The sequence below is a fragment of the Eretmochelys imbricata genome, chromosome 14 (assembly GCF_965152235.1).
Source record: "Eretmochelys imbricata isolate rEreImb1 chromosome 14, rEreImb1.hap1, whole genome shotgun sequence".
NCBI classification, from domain to species: domain Eukaryota; kingdom Metazoa; phylum Chordata; order Testudines; family Cheloniidae; genus Eretmochelys; species Eretmochelys imbricata.
Window position 1 is genome coordinate 13,786,295 of NC_135585.1, and position 17,253 is coordinate 13,803,547.

The 17,253-nt window shown below is 48.0% G+C and overlaps 1 protein-coding gene across 1 annotated transcript in view; it reads right to left on the minus strand.

Moving 5' to 3' along the window:
- Positions 1-17,253, minus strand: part of ACSF2 (acyl-CoA synthetase family member 2) — a 54,493-nt gene extending 37,240 nt beyond the window's left edge. The window contains exons 1-4 of the mRNA XM_077833216.1: positions 17,056-17,253; positions 4,689-4,884; positions 3,023-3,151; positions 1,920-1,973 (exon numbers count right to left, since the gene is read on the minus strand). Coding sequence (XP_077689342.1) covers positions 1,920-1,973; positions 3,023-3,151; positions 4,689-4,884; positions 17,056-17,147 — 471 coding nt within the window. The 5' untranslated portion in view covers positions 17,148-17,253. The remainder of the gene's footprint in view (positions 1-1,919; positions 1,974-3,022; positions 3,152-4,688; positions 4,885-17,055) is intronic.

Sequence of the window (17,253 nt, forward strand, 5' to 3'; positions counted from 1 at the left end):
CCATGAATACCAGGGAACCGTTTCTCCTGCCACAGGATACAAGCGACTCCCACTGAAGTCAAGAGGGCATTTTCTGCTCCTGGCCACCCCTTTGTAAATCCAGATGGATTCCACTGACCTTAATGGAGTCGTTCTGAATTTACACCAGTGTAAATGAGAGCAGAGTCTGACCCAAGGAGACCAAGATAAAAACAAAAGCCAAATCCTGGAGGAGGAAAGAGAAGCTACTGTTGTCCCTACAGAGCTAATCAGAATGGAAAGCACAAACAAAGCCAGGAGTGGCACAGACAGATGATACAAATAACAGCTGCAGAGAGGCTATGAAAACCCTCCGGTGCCAACACTCAAAGCTAACACAGGCCCCAGAATCCAAGCTCTAGAGACCACCTTTCATTCCTCTCTAAATGCAGCTATCTGTTCCCACCCTCTGCTCAGGGTGGGCACTAAGGAAACTTTGGGGCAGGAACAGACAACCGTTTGGAAAAGTTCTGTCTGACTCTGAAAAGGGGAAGCCACGTTGGTGACTTTACACACCAGATTTAACAGGATGACAACTTGAGCGACCAAACTGCAGCACAGGAGCTGACCGTCCACGGCACTGAGGTGGAAGAAAGATCGCCCAGTGCTGCTGTAAATTCTCCATTTCAATCTTCTGATGGCATAGGGGATGGACTGGGAAAATCCAGACTGGCATTTTGGTTCCACCTCCTATTGTACTTGGGTTTTAGATTCCCAAACTGAACAAGTTAGAACAGAAGCGCAAGTGGCCCCTTGATCCAGGAAGGATTAATTTTATTCATAAAATATTCAATAGCTTTAATCCCTCATTATTGGGGATTAGAAACCAGAACATCTTAGCCACTAATCGTTCCCTTGCATGCTATCATGCAGAGCTAAGGAAGAGTCCCATGCAGCTCTGGAACCAAGGCAGGCATGTGGGGACTTGAAGCATAGCAGCATGGGAACAGAACATAAAACGTGTGGACAGATGTATAAGAGCCAAGCCAGACTGAGCATAGCCCTGGAAAATACACGGTTGGGAGCAAACCTGCAGTGATGGAGGAGGCTGGCACCTCCAGAAGATTTTCCCCTCTCTGGTTTCAAGGGATTAAATCCTGGCCCCATTGCAGTCAATGGGAGTTCTGCCATTGACTTCAATGGAGCCAGGATTTCACCCTATGATTCTACCATGCCTAACCACTGCCACCGTACACACAGAACTAACAGCCCAGCAAGGCTCAAACAAGGGAAGTTCACAGGGGATTCCAGAGTCGGCGGGGCTCCTGCAGTTATTGACAGGGGCCTACTGACAGGGGCAGAGTCAGTGGGATCAGCAGCTGCTTTGTGTTTTCACATTGGCAGAAGCCCAAGAGTGCAGACAGGTGTTAGCTCCCGAGGGCCGGCTGAAGCAGAACTGGCTCTCACCCTGCAGTCACCCCAGCACACAGCTTCTGAATGGATCTGTCACTCCCAATGCTTTATTGTCCAAGGTGAGTAGAACCAACCCTATGCTGGACCCTCGGCACCTGCGTGGTTTCCTCAGCACCAGTCTAGAACCGGCGGCTGGAGACAGAGGGGATGGGACGGGATGCAGGAATCTCTTTGTGGAACAGGTGGGAGGGTAACACAGGGAACAATAATGGAGGAGATTTACTTCTAGGCATTCACACTCAATAGGGCCAACTGCTGCACCGTGGGGCCCCCTGTATACGTGGCCACATGGCCCACACCAGCCCTGTTCACACAGGCTGCCCCAGAAAGATGTTTTTCTGCTGCCTGCATTTCCCAAGTGCCCTCCCTGATCAGAAGTTCTGTTGCCGGTGCAGTTCCCATGGTTACCCTCTGCCTTTAACATCTCCCTGTTTCAAAGCATTTGCGGACAGAATCAAGTGGTGTTACCCGTAAGTGGCCTACAGTACCTTCTTGATCACAAACTCCAGCTCCTGGGCCTGATATGCAGGGTTCACAGACACCTAGAATGGGGAAGAGACAGGAGAATTATTCAAGGCTCTGAAAACGCCTCAAAGACCCCGTCTTTGCTTTGGAGGAAAAAAAACCTCAATGAAAACACACTTGCAGCTTCTTCCTTGTATAGGACAACCAGGATTAGGATAACAACCCAAATTTCATGTTAACCAGGGAAGCCCATTTATCCCCATTTTTACATATAGGGCCTGGAAGTAAAATGACTCGCACAAGGTCAAATGACAAGTCAATAGCAAATCTGGAAATAAAATCCAGGCCCCCTGACTCCTAGCTCATGCTCAGCCCACTACACCATAGTAATTCACATTTCTAGGGACAACCAAAATCCTTTCTGGATAACACAAAGAGTGAAAACTTCACTATCGCATATAGCACACCATAGAAGAAGTTTTGGCCCCCAATGCTGAGCTGAGCCATCAAATTTAGACTTTTGGTAGCCCACTAAGTTAAACCCATCTATCTACCCTGTCTAACATTATATCTTTTGCGTGCCACCACAGCGGGTGATGCTGTACAAAACTTCCAGGAAGACACACTGCAGGCCTTGCCCCATCATGTCTTATGATGTAAACAAGACAAAGCCCTAATGGTGCTATCAGTGATAGCTGAATCTCAAGGGTGGGTGGGGCAGACATCTTAGCATATATATTTTTAAATGGTCACTTTCTGCAAAGGATTTTCATCCAGAGGCACCACAGAAAGTATTAAGGGGGGATTTTAATACTGGTTGGTTATTTGGGGGCACCAGGAATAGATATAAAAATGCATAGCCTCCCTATACATTCCCTCATGCCATCAACACTTGTAAATTATGTCCCAGGGAAGCTGGTCTCACCAGCTTGATGTTTTGCTTTTCTGGGTAATGGAGGGTCAGACTAACGAGGACTGAATGGACCTTGCATGACATCTGCTCCCATTCTTCACCTCAGTTCCCTTACCCAGCACATTATTCAATTTCTCCAAGATCTCCAGGCTTCCCCTTTGTCTCCCCCTCACCCTAAAAGATCCAGGCACCTAGACAGACAAGTCTCCTTACCAGGATGATTCCTGCCTGGGCTGTTGCAAATTGCATTAGAACCCACTCATACTTGTTGGGACCCCACATGCCCAGCCGATCTCCCTTCTTCAAGCCAATAGCCAGAAGTCCAGCTGCTGCCTGGTCCACCTGCAAAACACATACGACACCAGATCAGGAGAGAGGCCACCTCGCAGGGTGCATCAGGGCATTTCAATCTCTTGCGTGCTAACTTGAAGGCAGCTGAGCTTCATTTTAGCCCCAGTTTAGGAAACTGAAATCAAGCGTTATTAAGCACTACTGCACAGTCTGGCAGCTTATTGCTTGGCGCTGTTCGTTTTATAAACAGCCATGCCTAGTGGACTTACAAAGAACAGATCACCCACACTTATCCGGTGACTGATGGCACGTGAGGCACAAACTCAGCTGTACAAAGGCAGCTGGGAATCTGGTATATTGGACATGTGCAGCCAAGGCCTATGCACCCTGTAACTCCTACATAGGCCCTCAAAATAGGACTTATATAGTGCTGCTGGATCCATGTACAGGGTGAATTTTAATCACAAGGGCCTTATTGCTTACTTCTGAAATAATTTGGATTAAGAATGCAATTTAATGAGAAGTCTGACCCGTCTCATGTTTGAACCCTATCCACATGAGTCAAAACCCAGGCATTATATTAAGATCATCATTTATCTTGCATAATGGCAAATGCGTTTCAGGTGGGGTTGGACATACACTGTCCAACATCCTCAGTAATGTTTCATTAACTTTCTGACATTCTCTCCTTCTAGTGTTTCCAGATGAGCTGGATTTCAGTCCACACAACTGCTTATAAAATCTCTTTGTAGGGTTCTTTGTTTAAGAAATGGGTATTTTCCAGATGAGTCAGTAAATATTTTAAAAATTAGTGAGTTCTGCGAACAGGGTTTATTCTTGTAAATTAACAAAACTCTAGCAAATCTATAAAAAGCAACACGTGAACACCTTGGATTATCAAGACCATCCATCACATCTAGGATCATACAGCAAATCTAGTGGAAATTCCCTTCCCATTTACAGATGTAATATTGTATGCATATTCAGAATGCCCATTCATACATATTATTATAAACAGGGCCAAGTCCTGTAGTCTTTACTCAGGCAAAACTCTGACTGATTTTAATGAGAATTTTACTTGCGTAACAACTAGGAAGCTACAGATGCTCAGTACCTTTGAAAATCAAGTCACACTGATTTCAATGGGATTTGAATTAGACTTCAGGACTTGGCCCAAGATAAAATCAGATAGAGAGAGAACCACTTCCTAAATGCAGTAATGCAATCTAGAACGTGCATTTACTGCATTACGCATGAGTACTTCCTCTGTGCACTGCCCTCTCCCTTTGCTCTCATGCCTTACAGAGCAGCTCATGAAGATAGGGTAAGCACGCACACACACACACCTTATCACGCACATCAGATGGTAAATCAACACGTAGCTTTGCTATGTATTCAGAGCCAGGATCAGAATCCAAACCAAACCAGCCCAAGCTCTGTTTTCAATCCCGGGACGAAATCACTTTTTTTCATTTCTCCGATGGGTTGATCAAGCCACCCGCTCATACTGCGATTTGGCTGGATTGCAAATTCTCAAGGGTGGTGAGCTGAAGGACTGGACTCTGTAACAGACAAGTTGGCCACTCACTTCTTGTATGAATTGGGCAAATGTCTTCCGAACCGCATCTCGACAGAACACCAGGGCCTCGCGGTCTGGAAACCGATGGGCTGTCTCCTCCAGGCACTGACCCACAGTTTTGGTGAGCAGTGGAACGGTTGTGGTCCCTTGGATGTAGCTGTTGGTTGCTATTGGTGTGACAGGGTTCGTATTTATGTGCAGGGCACTGTAAAAGAAAAGACGAAGATCAACAACGGCTGGGAGACAGACAGTCACCAGTAAGGTCTCCCTTGCGATACTCAACTCACACAGCACTCCCTAGGCTACTACCTTTCCTTCTTTTGGATTCATCTTATACTCACATTGGCTTCACTGCACTATAATGTAGCTACAAAAGATTTACAGGTCATGTGGCTCTCAATCCCAACAAGACAGAGGTCTAGTCACTAGAGTGGTTTTGGATATATGTAACCCACACACCTGCTGGGTGTGGTGCTCTGTCCCATCTAGTGGCACCGAGACTACTTAGAGAGAGATGAATGAGTATGGTCTACAGCCTTAGCTAACGGCCTTATGGCTTTTAGCTCATGAAGCACAGGCTCATGCACTAAGCTCCAGAGGTTCTATCCCGCCCACTGACAACCGGGGTCTGTCGGTGTTACATATAGTACAACAGGGCTACTAGAGCACTGGACCACAACTATCTATCTATGGTACTTCTATCGCCCTCATTAACATCCTTTCTGAGAACCTCACACTCTAATGTATTTGTCCTCCCAACATCTTTGTGAGGTAGGGAAGTGCTGTATGTGACAGACTTCCTGGGCAAACTTTATCGAATTAAGTGTATGTATCATTGTGGGCCAGGGATTGTATGTATTTCCCTGAGAGAGGGTGACCATAGCCCATCCAGAAACTAAGAACAGTGTGTGCAGTTGTGGGGGTGATTAAGCAAATTCACTCAGGCTGTAACACTTTGCAAGAGGTCCCACCACCCAGAGAGGTTCACATATACTGATTCAAACAGGATTCTTTTGAGACCACCGGACAACAAAAGGACTTTTCGAACAATAAGCAACGTTTAAACTGACTCCGGGCCCGCTTCTGGATCCAGCAAACAGACAGCACCTTCTATCCAAGGGAGGCAATCCCCAATCCTTTCTGAGACAGGTTGGAAGGACTTGACCTATTCCTGGGGGCGCTTGTTCTGAGCTAACAGCTGTTATGAACTTGTGACCACAGGGAAAAAACCCTGGTGGGGTCTGAAGGTCTGGTCACCTGCCAGAGCCCTTGTTGGGGCTGGGGTGATCTCTGCTCAGCTTATCAGAACATGTGCGGGTTCTTTCATTGTTTGTAATGTTTTCTATTTGCTGTTTTCACCTTAACAACCAATGTACTTGCTTAGAAAGGGCTTTGTGTAACTTATATGGTGGGCAATGATGCTGTTTATAGCCTCCAAGGAGAAGGCAAAGCAGGCCTGCTGAGGCAGTCTGACTTGATGGGGAATTCACAGGGTAGACAGTGGACTGTTCAGCCTGGAAAAACCCTGATCTGGAGGGAGAGAGGCACGTGTTTCTGCCCAAGAGAAGTGATGGCAGAGAGTCAGAAACCTGAGCATGAGTGCCCTGGGTGGACCATAGAGGGGGAATATAGGTGCAGTTGCCCTGAATTGTGACACTGTTCCCATTTTACAGATGGGAAACCGAGGCCCAGGGAGGCTAAGTGACTTGCCCAAGATCACACAAGAAGTCTGTGGCATAGCAAAGATCTGAACTCAGTCTGATTTACCAGAGTGCAGACAAGTATGTTTGCTCTCAATTCTACCTGAAAGAATGAAGTACCTGAGTGAGCAGAAGGAAAGAGAAGATAGAGAGGCTGCTAACTGTGCGTGCAAGAAAGGGGGTGGGGGGAGAGAAAGCATCAGAACAAAGTTACATTTTCAATCTTTCATGGCAAAGACGGAATCCCTTAAAACAAGCAGTCTGAGAGCTTAAATTCCCCAGTCATTTGAAACCAAGACACCCGTGTCAGTTGGCAGGCTGACGCAGCCCCAGCATAATTCAGGTACAAGCAGGTATCCTCAACAGATAACTCACCAAGCCCTCAGCTGGTGCACATGGGAGCAGTTCCATTCCAGTGAACAGAGCTGTACTGATTTACACCAGCTGAGGGTCTGACTCAATGTTTATAGCCAGAATTAACGCAAATTAACCTAGGCTAAAGTAACAGGAAATGCCTCCTCCTGGGCTCCAGGCAGGGTAGGCAAGCTCCACCATCTGTCTCTCAAGCAGCTTCCTCTGAGCACCTGTGGAAGAGGAGGGCATGTTCACCAGGGAGCAGGCCGGGCCCCTGCAATCTGTCACAGTCAACGCAGAACAAGAGTTCCGAAGGCCAGCTGTGCACTGTCCGTACAGAAGGCGTGCGGGTGCCCAGGTGGGCCACAGTTTTTATTGCTCTGATACAACAGCCGGAGCTTGTTTAATGCATTCCTCCCAGCTGACCTGGAACCAGACTCTGGATAGCTTTTGAGGCAATAAAGATACTTTCCACCCTCCAGAGACAGAGGGGAGAGGGATGGGTCAGAGTTACAGGGAAAGGTCCTTCTCCCCATCCCCTTACAAGTAAACATCACAGTAGGTTGTGTCCTCCCTAGTCATTAAAATGTACCTGGATATTACAGCAATTGGAGCTATAAAAGCGTCTAAGATGGACACATACCCTACCCTCAGTTTCCAACTTACTTGCTAGGTCCCTGTCACAGTAAACTTCCCTCTAGTAAAAACCCCTGGACCCAGTTTCCCCCAGAGCCAATCAATGGAGCTCCTTCAGCCAAAAGCAACCATGGGTTTTATGACACTGAATGCATCCGATGAAGTGGGCTGTAGCTCACGAAAGCTTAGGCTCAAATAAATTTGTTAGTCTCTAAGGTGCCACGAGTCCTCCTGTTCTTCTTTCATGGGTTTTATGTCGCCTCCATGTCTGACTGCCCATCTCTATATGCGTGATTTTCAGAGTTGGGGGATACCTACACTGCCATCAGAGGTGTGACCGCAGCACGCCTAGATGTATGCAAGCTAGCTCCGACTTCACTAGCTCAAACCAAGCAGCTAGCTCTTGCTGCTGTTAATACATAGCCAGGGTCCCAGGCAGGCTTGTGCAGCCCCTGCTCCCACAGCTTCACTGCTTCTGTTATTGGAGTGAGCTAGAGCAAAGCTAGGCTGGGTACACCCACCAGCACGCATGCACAGCTCCAGCCAAAACCAACGGGAGCTGGGGCACTCAGCACCACTGAAAATCAGGTCCTTGGTGTCTCAAGACAGAAGTGTCCAAAAATTAAGAGGATACTCTTGAAAATGTAGAGATAGGCCTGGGAGGGACCTCCCGGCAGCGAGACTCCCTTACATAACCCATCCCAACTCCACAGGATGATCCACTTCTAGCCATGGCATGCCTAGCCCTGCTTGCTTAGAGCTTGAAATCTAAACGGTGGTTTCCCCCAGGGCAGGACACTGTGCTAATCCTAAGCCATTGGACCAGCCCCAATGTTCTTTGCGCTGCAGATATTTCATCTGATACGCAACCTCTCTCAAAACGCTGCTGTTCACTTTGGACAGTTAATGCCCTCTGCCTTTTCCTGTGCAAAGCAGAGGGAAGATCTATCACTACTGAGTTGCCTGGGAAATGAAAAGGTAGAAATTGCCCTGAAGTTCTGGAACAAAAACCAAGAGTTTGTAGGAGAATCCCCTTATGTTGGATTAATTATAAGAGGTAAAAACTGATAAAAGAGAGACAAAGAGGGCTAAAATAAAGCCAGATAAAGACATAGCATCTCTCTCTCAAGAGGATTAAAAGGACAGAAGGTTTTAATTAGGCAGATTAAAAACTTTGTGCGGGGAATCAAACAAAGGGAGGCCACAAAAAAGTGGCAACCTCACATTATGATCTGTGTTTATAACACCACAGATGTCAACAAGCTCAGGGAGAGGAGTGACAGGCCCCAAAGGACATATATAGTCTTGTAGCTAGCAACAACAAAGAGCAGGAGTTGCTGATCTTCTCAGCAGAGAGATCAGGAGGGAAGGCAGAGCCAAAGCAGCTGGCTGTAAAGACAGAGAGGAATGCTGCTGCAAGCATAGGGTAGCACGAAAGCAGGGGAACAGGAGGGCCTGGAGGAGGAATATAGGATGGGATGCCCAGCTGTAGGAGGAAACAAAACCTAAGCAGTAGTGGGCTGTGGAGAACACTGAAAGGGAGAATGAGGAGCTTGAACTTGATACTGAAGAAGAGAGGAAATGGTTCTTGGAGAGTGGGAGGGCAACAGGGCCAGAGCAGTGAAACAAGAAGTACTTGTGATGATTTTAACCCTTCCCGTGCAGTACACCACTGACAACCAGAACACCTTTCTTGATCAAAGGGTTGTAACACCACCATCAAGCTGTAACCCTTACAGATCCTTTGAGCCAACTCCGCAGCCCTTCTCCCCACCCCACCACTGACCAGCACTCAGCCACAACAATTCTTCTGGGCTGGCCAACCCAGCTCCACAGGGCTTGCAATCTTCACTTGGCCACTCCAGCTAGCCTGATTCCTCCGTTCCTCCTTTCCCATCTTCCGCCCCACCCCCCCAATCCCAGCCCACCCCCTTCCTGAATGAAAGAAAAATCAGGAGAGAAGGGGTTAATAGTCAATGGGTTCATCAGCTTATGGGACTGTGAGGCATGCATACAGATTCCTTGTAAAACTTAAGGAGACCAATGTCTTTAATGAGACTTCTTCTTGGGGAGGAAAATAGATCAGACAGAGCTCAGATTTCCATTGTTTGAATCATGGGGCATCGCAAAAGCAATATTCTGCCCAGTATTTGTCTTTCACTGGTATAGAGGTATTCTCCTGCCTCTGGGAAAAAAAGAAAACCACCTCCCCCCAGCCCATTTCTAACCTAAAACATTGAGGGGCAAGTTCGGGCCTCTGATATGCTCACACTACTCCATACAGCTGACTTTTATACCCGGGACATAACGAGAGGAGCATGGAAGGTGTGAGGGAGTGTGAGAGAGAAGGGAGCAAATGGAAGGGGATAAAGATAGGCCAACATTAGTATTAACTTTTATTGTTTGGAAACGGGGAGGCAGGGCATGTAAATAAACTAGGAGTGAGAGAAAAACAGAGTGAGCTGCAGGAGAGAGGTGGTTTTATAGGGAGCTTTTATTTCCTAGAAAAATTCTCCCTCAGTCAAGGAAGCCAGGGTGCCCCTCTTCAGATAAACAGGAGAAACTGCTACAGTATTTCACGGCTAGACCACTGCTTCAACTAAAGAGCAGGTCACTGGCTGCTCAAAAGTCTTTATCACCGGATCGCAGCTCAGCAGCCTCAAGTAAATAATCCAGCTGCTAGGAGCAAAGCGATCCTAGCATCAGCACTGTTATTAGACTGACAAAGGACTGACTGGGCTGAACTCCATCCATCTAGGCACTTTTATGGCCCACTCTCACTTTAGCAGAGGTCCCTCCAGGCCAGGCTCGAGGAACACAGGGAGGCAATGTAGAGAAGCTTGCACTGAGGTGTTCGGTTGATACAGGACTTTAGTTTTGAAAACCAAACCTTAGTCCCACCCACTGCGGTAAAGGGCAAAGTGATCATGGGCTTTAGTGGGAGCAGAACTTGATCCTAATGGCTTCATTTTCTTCTTGACTTCTGTTGTTCTGGGAGTGCCCGCTTCTTGCCTACGCACAGCATTCACTTGCAGAGATTTAGATGGAAAGGAGAGACTGGCATGATCAGGCAGCCACTGCTGGACAGGTTATACAAGAGTCCCCTGCCGAGCGCCCGCAACTCTGTTGAAGACACCGGGAATTGAGGCTCAGCACCTCCCAGGATCAGGTCTGAAAAGCGTGTGACGCCACCAAGCATTCCATCTCCTTTGCAGTTTCCCCACGGGGACTGGGCCTGAGGGAAGAGCTCTTAACTGGGGAGGGAGAACGGCCTGGCACATACTCCAGCATCATGTGGCTCAAAAGAAACAAAGAGAAGCTGAAGAAAGGAGAGGTGGTGAGGAAACCCGCCCAATCCAGTCCCTCCTGCCAAGTCACACCCCACAAAAGCGTTCCCCTGCCTGTAAGTGGTTAGTCTATCTTCTTTTAAATACTGTTCGTACTGGCTGCCCCGTTGCCTATTAAAGGGCGATGTGCTGGCCCTGCCCCATCATTTGGCACACTGCCTCCTTCAGGAGGGGTTAAAAAGTTCGGGCTTTATGTTCTTACCCTTCTATCCACTTTCGCCGTTTCTCCAGTTCTGCAAGGCAAACCTTGGTCCCACCAGAATGTCCAGAACGTCACCCTGCGTGCTTGAGAATTTTCTCCATGGCATTAATCGGTTTGGGAATCTACAAGAGCCCCTCTTGTTGGCTTGATAAACTCTCTCATGGGGCGTTTAAGGGCCAGACCCTCACTTGGTGAAAGCCACCATAGATAATTTAAACCACAAGAGGATCTGGCCCCAAGTCTTTATGGCAGCAACTTTCCCCTACCAAACAGGAGTGGTGAAAGATGACCAGATTATCACAAGGAAATCCTCCTGGAATGTTGCACTTGCTAAAAGACAGTCTGTCAGGTATGCCCAGAGCCTGAGAACATAGGGCAGTTGCAATAATTTTGTATTTTGAAGAGCTAGATGCAGGATCAAATTCTGTCTCCACTTCCTCCAAGTGTCTAACAACTGAGCACACTGTTCTCCTGGCTCATATCCATGTAGCTCATTTCATCTTCCAAGTGCTTCACAAACATTCATGCGTCCTGTCAACAACCTTCGGAGGGATTAGCCCCATTCTGCAGAGAAGGAAACTGAGGATGCAGAGGGGGTATGCCCAACATTTTCAAAAGAGGCTACTTATTTTAGGTGCCCAACTCGAGACACCTCAAGTTCGATTTGCAGAAGGGCTGAGCACCCACATCTCAAATTTAAACTCAGCAGCCCTGAAATTAAGGCCAAGTTATCATGTGTTGGGCACCCAAAAACTGAAGCACTCCAAATCACTATCACTTTTCCAACATTGGCCCACATGACTTGCTCAAGGTGTCAGAGTCGCACCTGGGATCAGAAACCAGGACTTCCTGAATCTTTGCTTACCACTAAATAGAGGACACATCTATCTTAATCCAGCTGCCCACAAGCACTGCATGTTTTAGCCTCTCTGTGCCTGGCTAAAGCTGAAATGAAAGCAGTAGGAAAGGAAAGGGAGGGGGGGGAAGAAGACCCCATTTGTTTTCATGCCTTATGAAGCTGATACAGAATCCTCTGTATAACATAGAATCCTGGTAGCTCTCATATTGCATGGGATGCTGACATTGAAAGAGACAAAACAAACGTGGTAAGTTAGTAGACTGTATTCCTGGTAGCTCCCAGCCTCCCTAAAAATGACCAAGGATTATACATATAGATCTTCCCCAACAGCTTGCGGCCAAGGAGGGAAAGAGTTACCAATCTGCCCATTAGAGAGACACAAAAGGGATTTATACCCAGCTCATGTATCTGGAGTCCTTCTAAGCATCCGTCTTTCTACAAAGAATGGAACTTTCCTCACAGCACAAGGACTCCACTAGAGAACAGAGGAACCCAAGGTGATAAAGTTTGTTATCTTATCATTGTAGCATGTTCATTCCTTCTCCCCCAGCTCTCCCCATAAGACTGGACAGGAAACCCTCTAGTCCAAATACAGACCTGTGCAAGCAACTGTAACACCACAGATTTCAGTGTAGGCTGAATTTGGCCCTCTCTTTTTTAATTGTTGCATAGAGCTTGGATGTTAAGGACAGGCAACGATCCTCAGAAAGTCATGGCAACTTTTATAACATTATGGGTATAGAGTTAGGAAACTGAAAGGGCGTGGAGGAGGTAAATACGTCTCGGAGAGTAAACAACCTTGTTTAAGCAATGAAAAAATCAATAAAGAGAACAATCACTCTTGAGCTTGGGCCACTCTATAAAAATGTTGATTGCCAAGGAGGCAGCATGCATTTGGGTCACTGATTGATCTTTTCCACAATTCTGGACCGAAGAAGGTTGGGCACCACTGGTACAAGGACTGAGTATGGGACTGAGGACTAGCAACTCCCGAGACCTAATCCTGGCTCTGATACCAAGTTACTGTGTGGCCCTGAACTAGACAGTCTAGTTTTTCCATCTGTGAAATTGAGACAGTACTTAGTCACCTACCTCATCGGCATGTTTGGGGATGGACTGTTTGACATCTGAAGATGTAAAAACACTATAAGTGTATTGAATAGGAAGGACAACCTCGGGGCTGAAGATTGACAGCCAGAAAGTCGGGGTTCTGTTCCCAGCATTGCCCAGGCCCACAAATTGCTTTGTGATCCCGGAAGTGTCATTTTCACATCTGTAAAATGGGAACAGTACTAGTTGCCTATCTCTCAGGGAGCTGTATGGATCACATAGAGCTTAGGAAATGCTTTGAGATTATAGGATGGAGGGAACCGACATGCAAAGTATTAATCATCACTAATGCCACACGGAAATTACACATTCAGTCTCTATGCCCTCTGGCCAATGGTGAGTGCACCATGCACTCTGAAAGAACATTTCCACAGGGAAGAGGTGAAAAGAAAGGCATAAGTTTTGGCAGGAAGTGTTCCTATCACCTTCCCCTGGCTTCTGTCAGGGCAGGAGACGCGAATGGACAGACTGCAGATCTGATCCGCTATGGCTGTTCCCTAGCGGAGCAAAGGAATCTGAGAGCCAGGAGAGCAGAGTGGGCTGCCAAATGAAAGCACTCTCCCTGAAAGCACATACGTTGCCTAAGCAACAAATTCTGGTACCAGAACAGTTTCTGGTGTCAGATAAGGAGCCAAACTCAACAGCGGATCCGGCAAAGAGGATGGTCAGAACAGACTCTGCTGTCAGCACAGAGCACAGATGTATCAGAGACTTAGGGATGTTTGTTCGATGTCTGCATCAAGTAAAGAAAAGGCCCCACTTTTCCTCCTGCAGGAGCAGGGCAGCTAAATCTGAAAGTTCTCCGCCCTGGTGGGAACAGGTGAAAAGCATGGTGCATACAGAGGCACTCTCGGAGATGAGGAGGAGCTGCATATATTTATCTCTGCACAGCCTCAGCCACCTCTCTACACCTGTTGATTCAAGATAAGTAGCCTTCTCTCTTGACCTCTAATATTGTCCCCTGGAGAAATTACCACAGAAAGGGAAACGGACTTGATGCAGTGTGCATGGGCCCTGGGGAAGCAATGCATTTACGTCACCCTCGGCCCCCCCATGTGAGCACATGAGAGGGCTCTGGCTACACAACCACAAAGGTCATTATTCCCCTGTCTGGCATCCTCCCCTCTGCCTGTCTGGGTACCTCCTGAAGGCCAAGCGCACAATGGGGAAAGCTCATGAACTCCTCCCCAACCCAGTTTCCACCTGCTGTGGGGAGACTCCTTCCCCCCCCCCGTCATAGCAGCTCATGACTGAGGCTCTAATGTACCTAAATTGCAATTTTTCGCAGGGTGGGGATGGGCAGGAAAATTCGCCCCGTTCTGCTGTTTCCTCATATCTTCCCCACTCTTAAAGTCAGACATTTCAGACAAACTCATCTTGAGTTTTACTTCCCAGAAACTAGTTTTGAACTAGAGGATTTTTAAACCAAGAATGGATATTCTTCTTAAAGATATTCTCCAGTGCAAACAGGAATTAATTTAGGGCAATCCTATGGCCTGTGTTATACAAGAGATCAGACTCTGGGATCCTAGTGGTCCCTTCTGGCTTTATAGACATAGACATAGATACTAAGGTCAGAAGGGACCATTATGATCATCTAGTCTGACCTCCTGCACAACGCAGGCCACAGAATCTCACCCACCCACTCCTGCGAAAAACTTCACCTATGTCTGAGCTATTGAAGTCCTCAAATTGTGGTTTAAAGACTTCAAGGAGTAGAGAATCCTCCAGCACGTGACCCGTGCCCCATGCTACAGAGGAAGGTGAAAAACCTCCAAGGCCTCTTCCAATCTGCACTGGAGGAAAATTCCTTCCCGACCCCAAATATGGTGATCAGGTAAACCCCAAGCATATGGGCAAGATTCACCTGCCGGATACTACAGAAAATTCTTTCCTGGGTAACTCAGATCCCACCCCACCTAACATCCCATCACAGGCCTATTTACCATGAATATTTAAAGATCAATTAATTACCAAAATCATGTTATCCCATCATACCATCTCCTCCATAAACTTATCGAGTTTAATCTTAAAGCCAGATAGATCTTTTGCCCCCACTGCTTCCCTTGGAAGGCTGTTCCAGAACTTCACTTCTCTGGTAGTTAGAAACCTTTGTCTAATTTCAAGTCTAAACTTCCTGGTGGCCAGTTTATATCCATTTGTTTGTGTGTCCACATTGGTACTGAGCTTAAATAATTCCTCTCCCTCTCCGGTATTTTCAGTATTCCTCTCCCCCCAAAACACTCATAATCTAAACTCTCTACAACCTCTTGCAGCCACCTCGAGGGTGAAACATATTGTAGAGATGGAAGAAGTAATCTACGCATCTAGGACTTGGAAGTTTCCTGAGCTTTAATGGAGCCTTCACATTCTAAATTCTGGTAGAATTTTGGCTTAAAGTTTCCATTGCCCCCTCCCTTCCCCACAACAAATCTGCTCTGAAGGGTTTCAGTAAGACACCCAAAGCCGCCCTTGAACCCAAACCTGCCCTTATAATTACAGTCCTGGGTTGGATTCCAGACCACAAGGGGACCTATCTCCCCATGCAGAGGCAGCTGTAATTTCATGAGAACAGTTTGTCAGGTTTTGTTGCCATTGAAGGCACTCCCAACCCCAGCCTGGTCTCTGAGCCACAGACGAACACTTCCCTCCTGGCCCCTATCTCTTGTTATAAAAGAACAGGTAGAAATGATACAGTGAAAAAGAAAAGGGGTATTTCTTCCCATTTGCTGCTGGGATGAACCTTAATTTCAACTGCACTGCCAGGAATTCAACTGAGTTCATGAAAAAGCCACTCCCTTCCTGTAGGGCAGGTGGGATTTGAAAGCTCCATGACCGTAGCTACCTGCCCTTTCCCACCACCTACCCTAGAGCCAGCTTTAAGACCAAGCAAGACAAAGAACCATTTCCAGATCCGTAATACAGTAGCTTCATCTCCCAGGCAACTGTACAGGACCAACTCACCACCCAACACCCCATATAGCTTGGGGATCCACACATTGTAAGGTCACTTCCATCTAGGTCCCATGCTGCACCCCAGGGGGCTCCTGTTGAATAGCAAGGAGCAGCAACAGAGTCAAGCAAAATCAAGTGCTGGGATCAGTAACACAGAAGGAGCTGGAGGAGCCACTTGAGAGGTTTTCACTTGATCGTCACCAAGAATACACGATGGGGAAGGAAAGATTGGATCTGGGGCAGGAGATTGCCCTGAGATGCTCTTGCTCCCTGTGAATTCCCCTGCGCCCAAAGTCACAGCCTCCAGCCAGTGCTTAAAGGGATCTGAAAAAAGTGTGGGTGGGGGACAGGGTCTAGCATAAACAGAGGGTAGCAAGTTTGGTAAAAAGAAAAGGAGGACTTGTGGTACCGTAGAGACTAACAAATGTATTTGAGCATCAGCTTTCATGAGCTACAGCTCACTTCATCGGATGCATGCAAGTTTGGTAAAGCAGAACGTGAAGTGGGCCCCTCACAGACCCAACTCAATTTAGAAAAAAAAAAAAAAAAAAGCCAGGTCTGTGACTCCTTACAAGCGCCCCTTCCCCACTGTACGCATGGCCTCCAGCCCCGCCATGGGGCTCCCAAGTTGTAGGGAACTGTTCAAGGGACTGACCACCACACACTGCTCTGGGGACACAGGGTGAGCTGGAGCCGCGTTTCTCAGGGTGCCGGTCCCTGAGCTCTCCCTGACAGTTTAGGAAGGCAGCAAGCTGGTCCCTGGTATCAAACAGGTTGAGAACCACTGAGTTAGAAGAATCAAAGAGGGCTGAGGGCTGAAATACAGAGCAGGAGAACTTGGGCAGCAAATTAGCTGTTCTTCGCACCCCTCCCCTGGCATCTGCACCATCTTCTTCCTACCCCAATTAGCGCATGCCCCCCACCTACCTCCAAACTGCCCTTCTCCAGGCAACCTGCCCAACTACATCACCCCCCTGCACCTGCCCGCTACCCTTCCCAAACCGTGGGCATCTTCTTCACCGCTCTCTCTGCCCAAGCTGCCGGGGTCCCCGTCACTGCCCAGAACACCCCCAACTGCCACCTCTCCTGTCCCCCATGAGCCCCCCTCAGGCACCTGCCTCCCCCGCTAGCCCTGAACGACTCCTTCCCTCCCCCACTCCTTTGGCAACTCCCCTCCCTCCATCCCTGGGCCTCTGCCCCCCCCCGGCTTTACCTGACCCGCTGAGCGCCCCGGAGCCCCGGGGGCTTCCCAAGGGCAGCCAGCACCTCCTGAGCCACCAGCTTCAGCCCGGCTGCGCTCGCCATGGCGGGGTAGGGCGCTGCGCCCCAGAGCCCAGCCCCACGCAAGCGGGGATGGCAGCCAAGCGGCGGCTACTGGCAGGGCTGCAGCCCGAGAGTGAGTTTAGGGAGC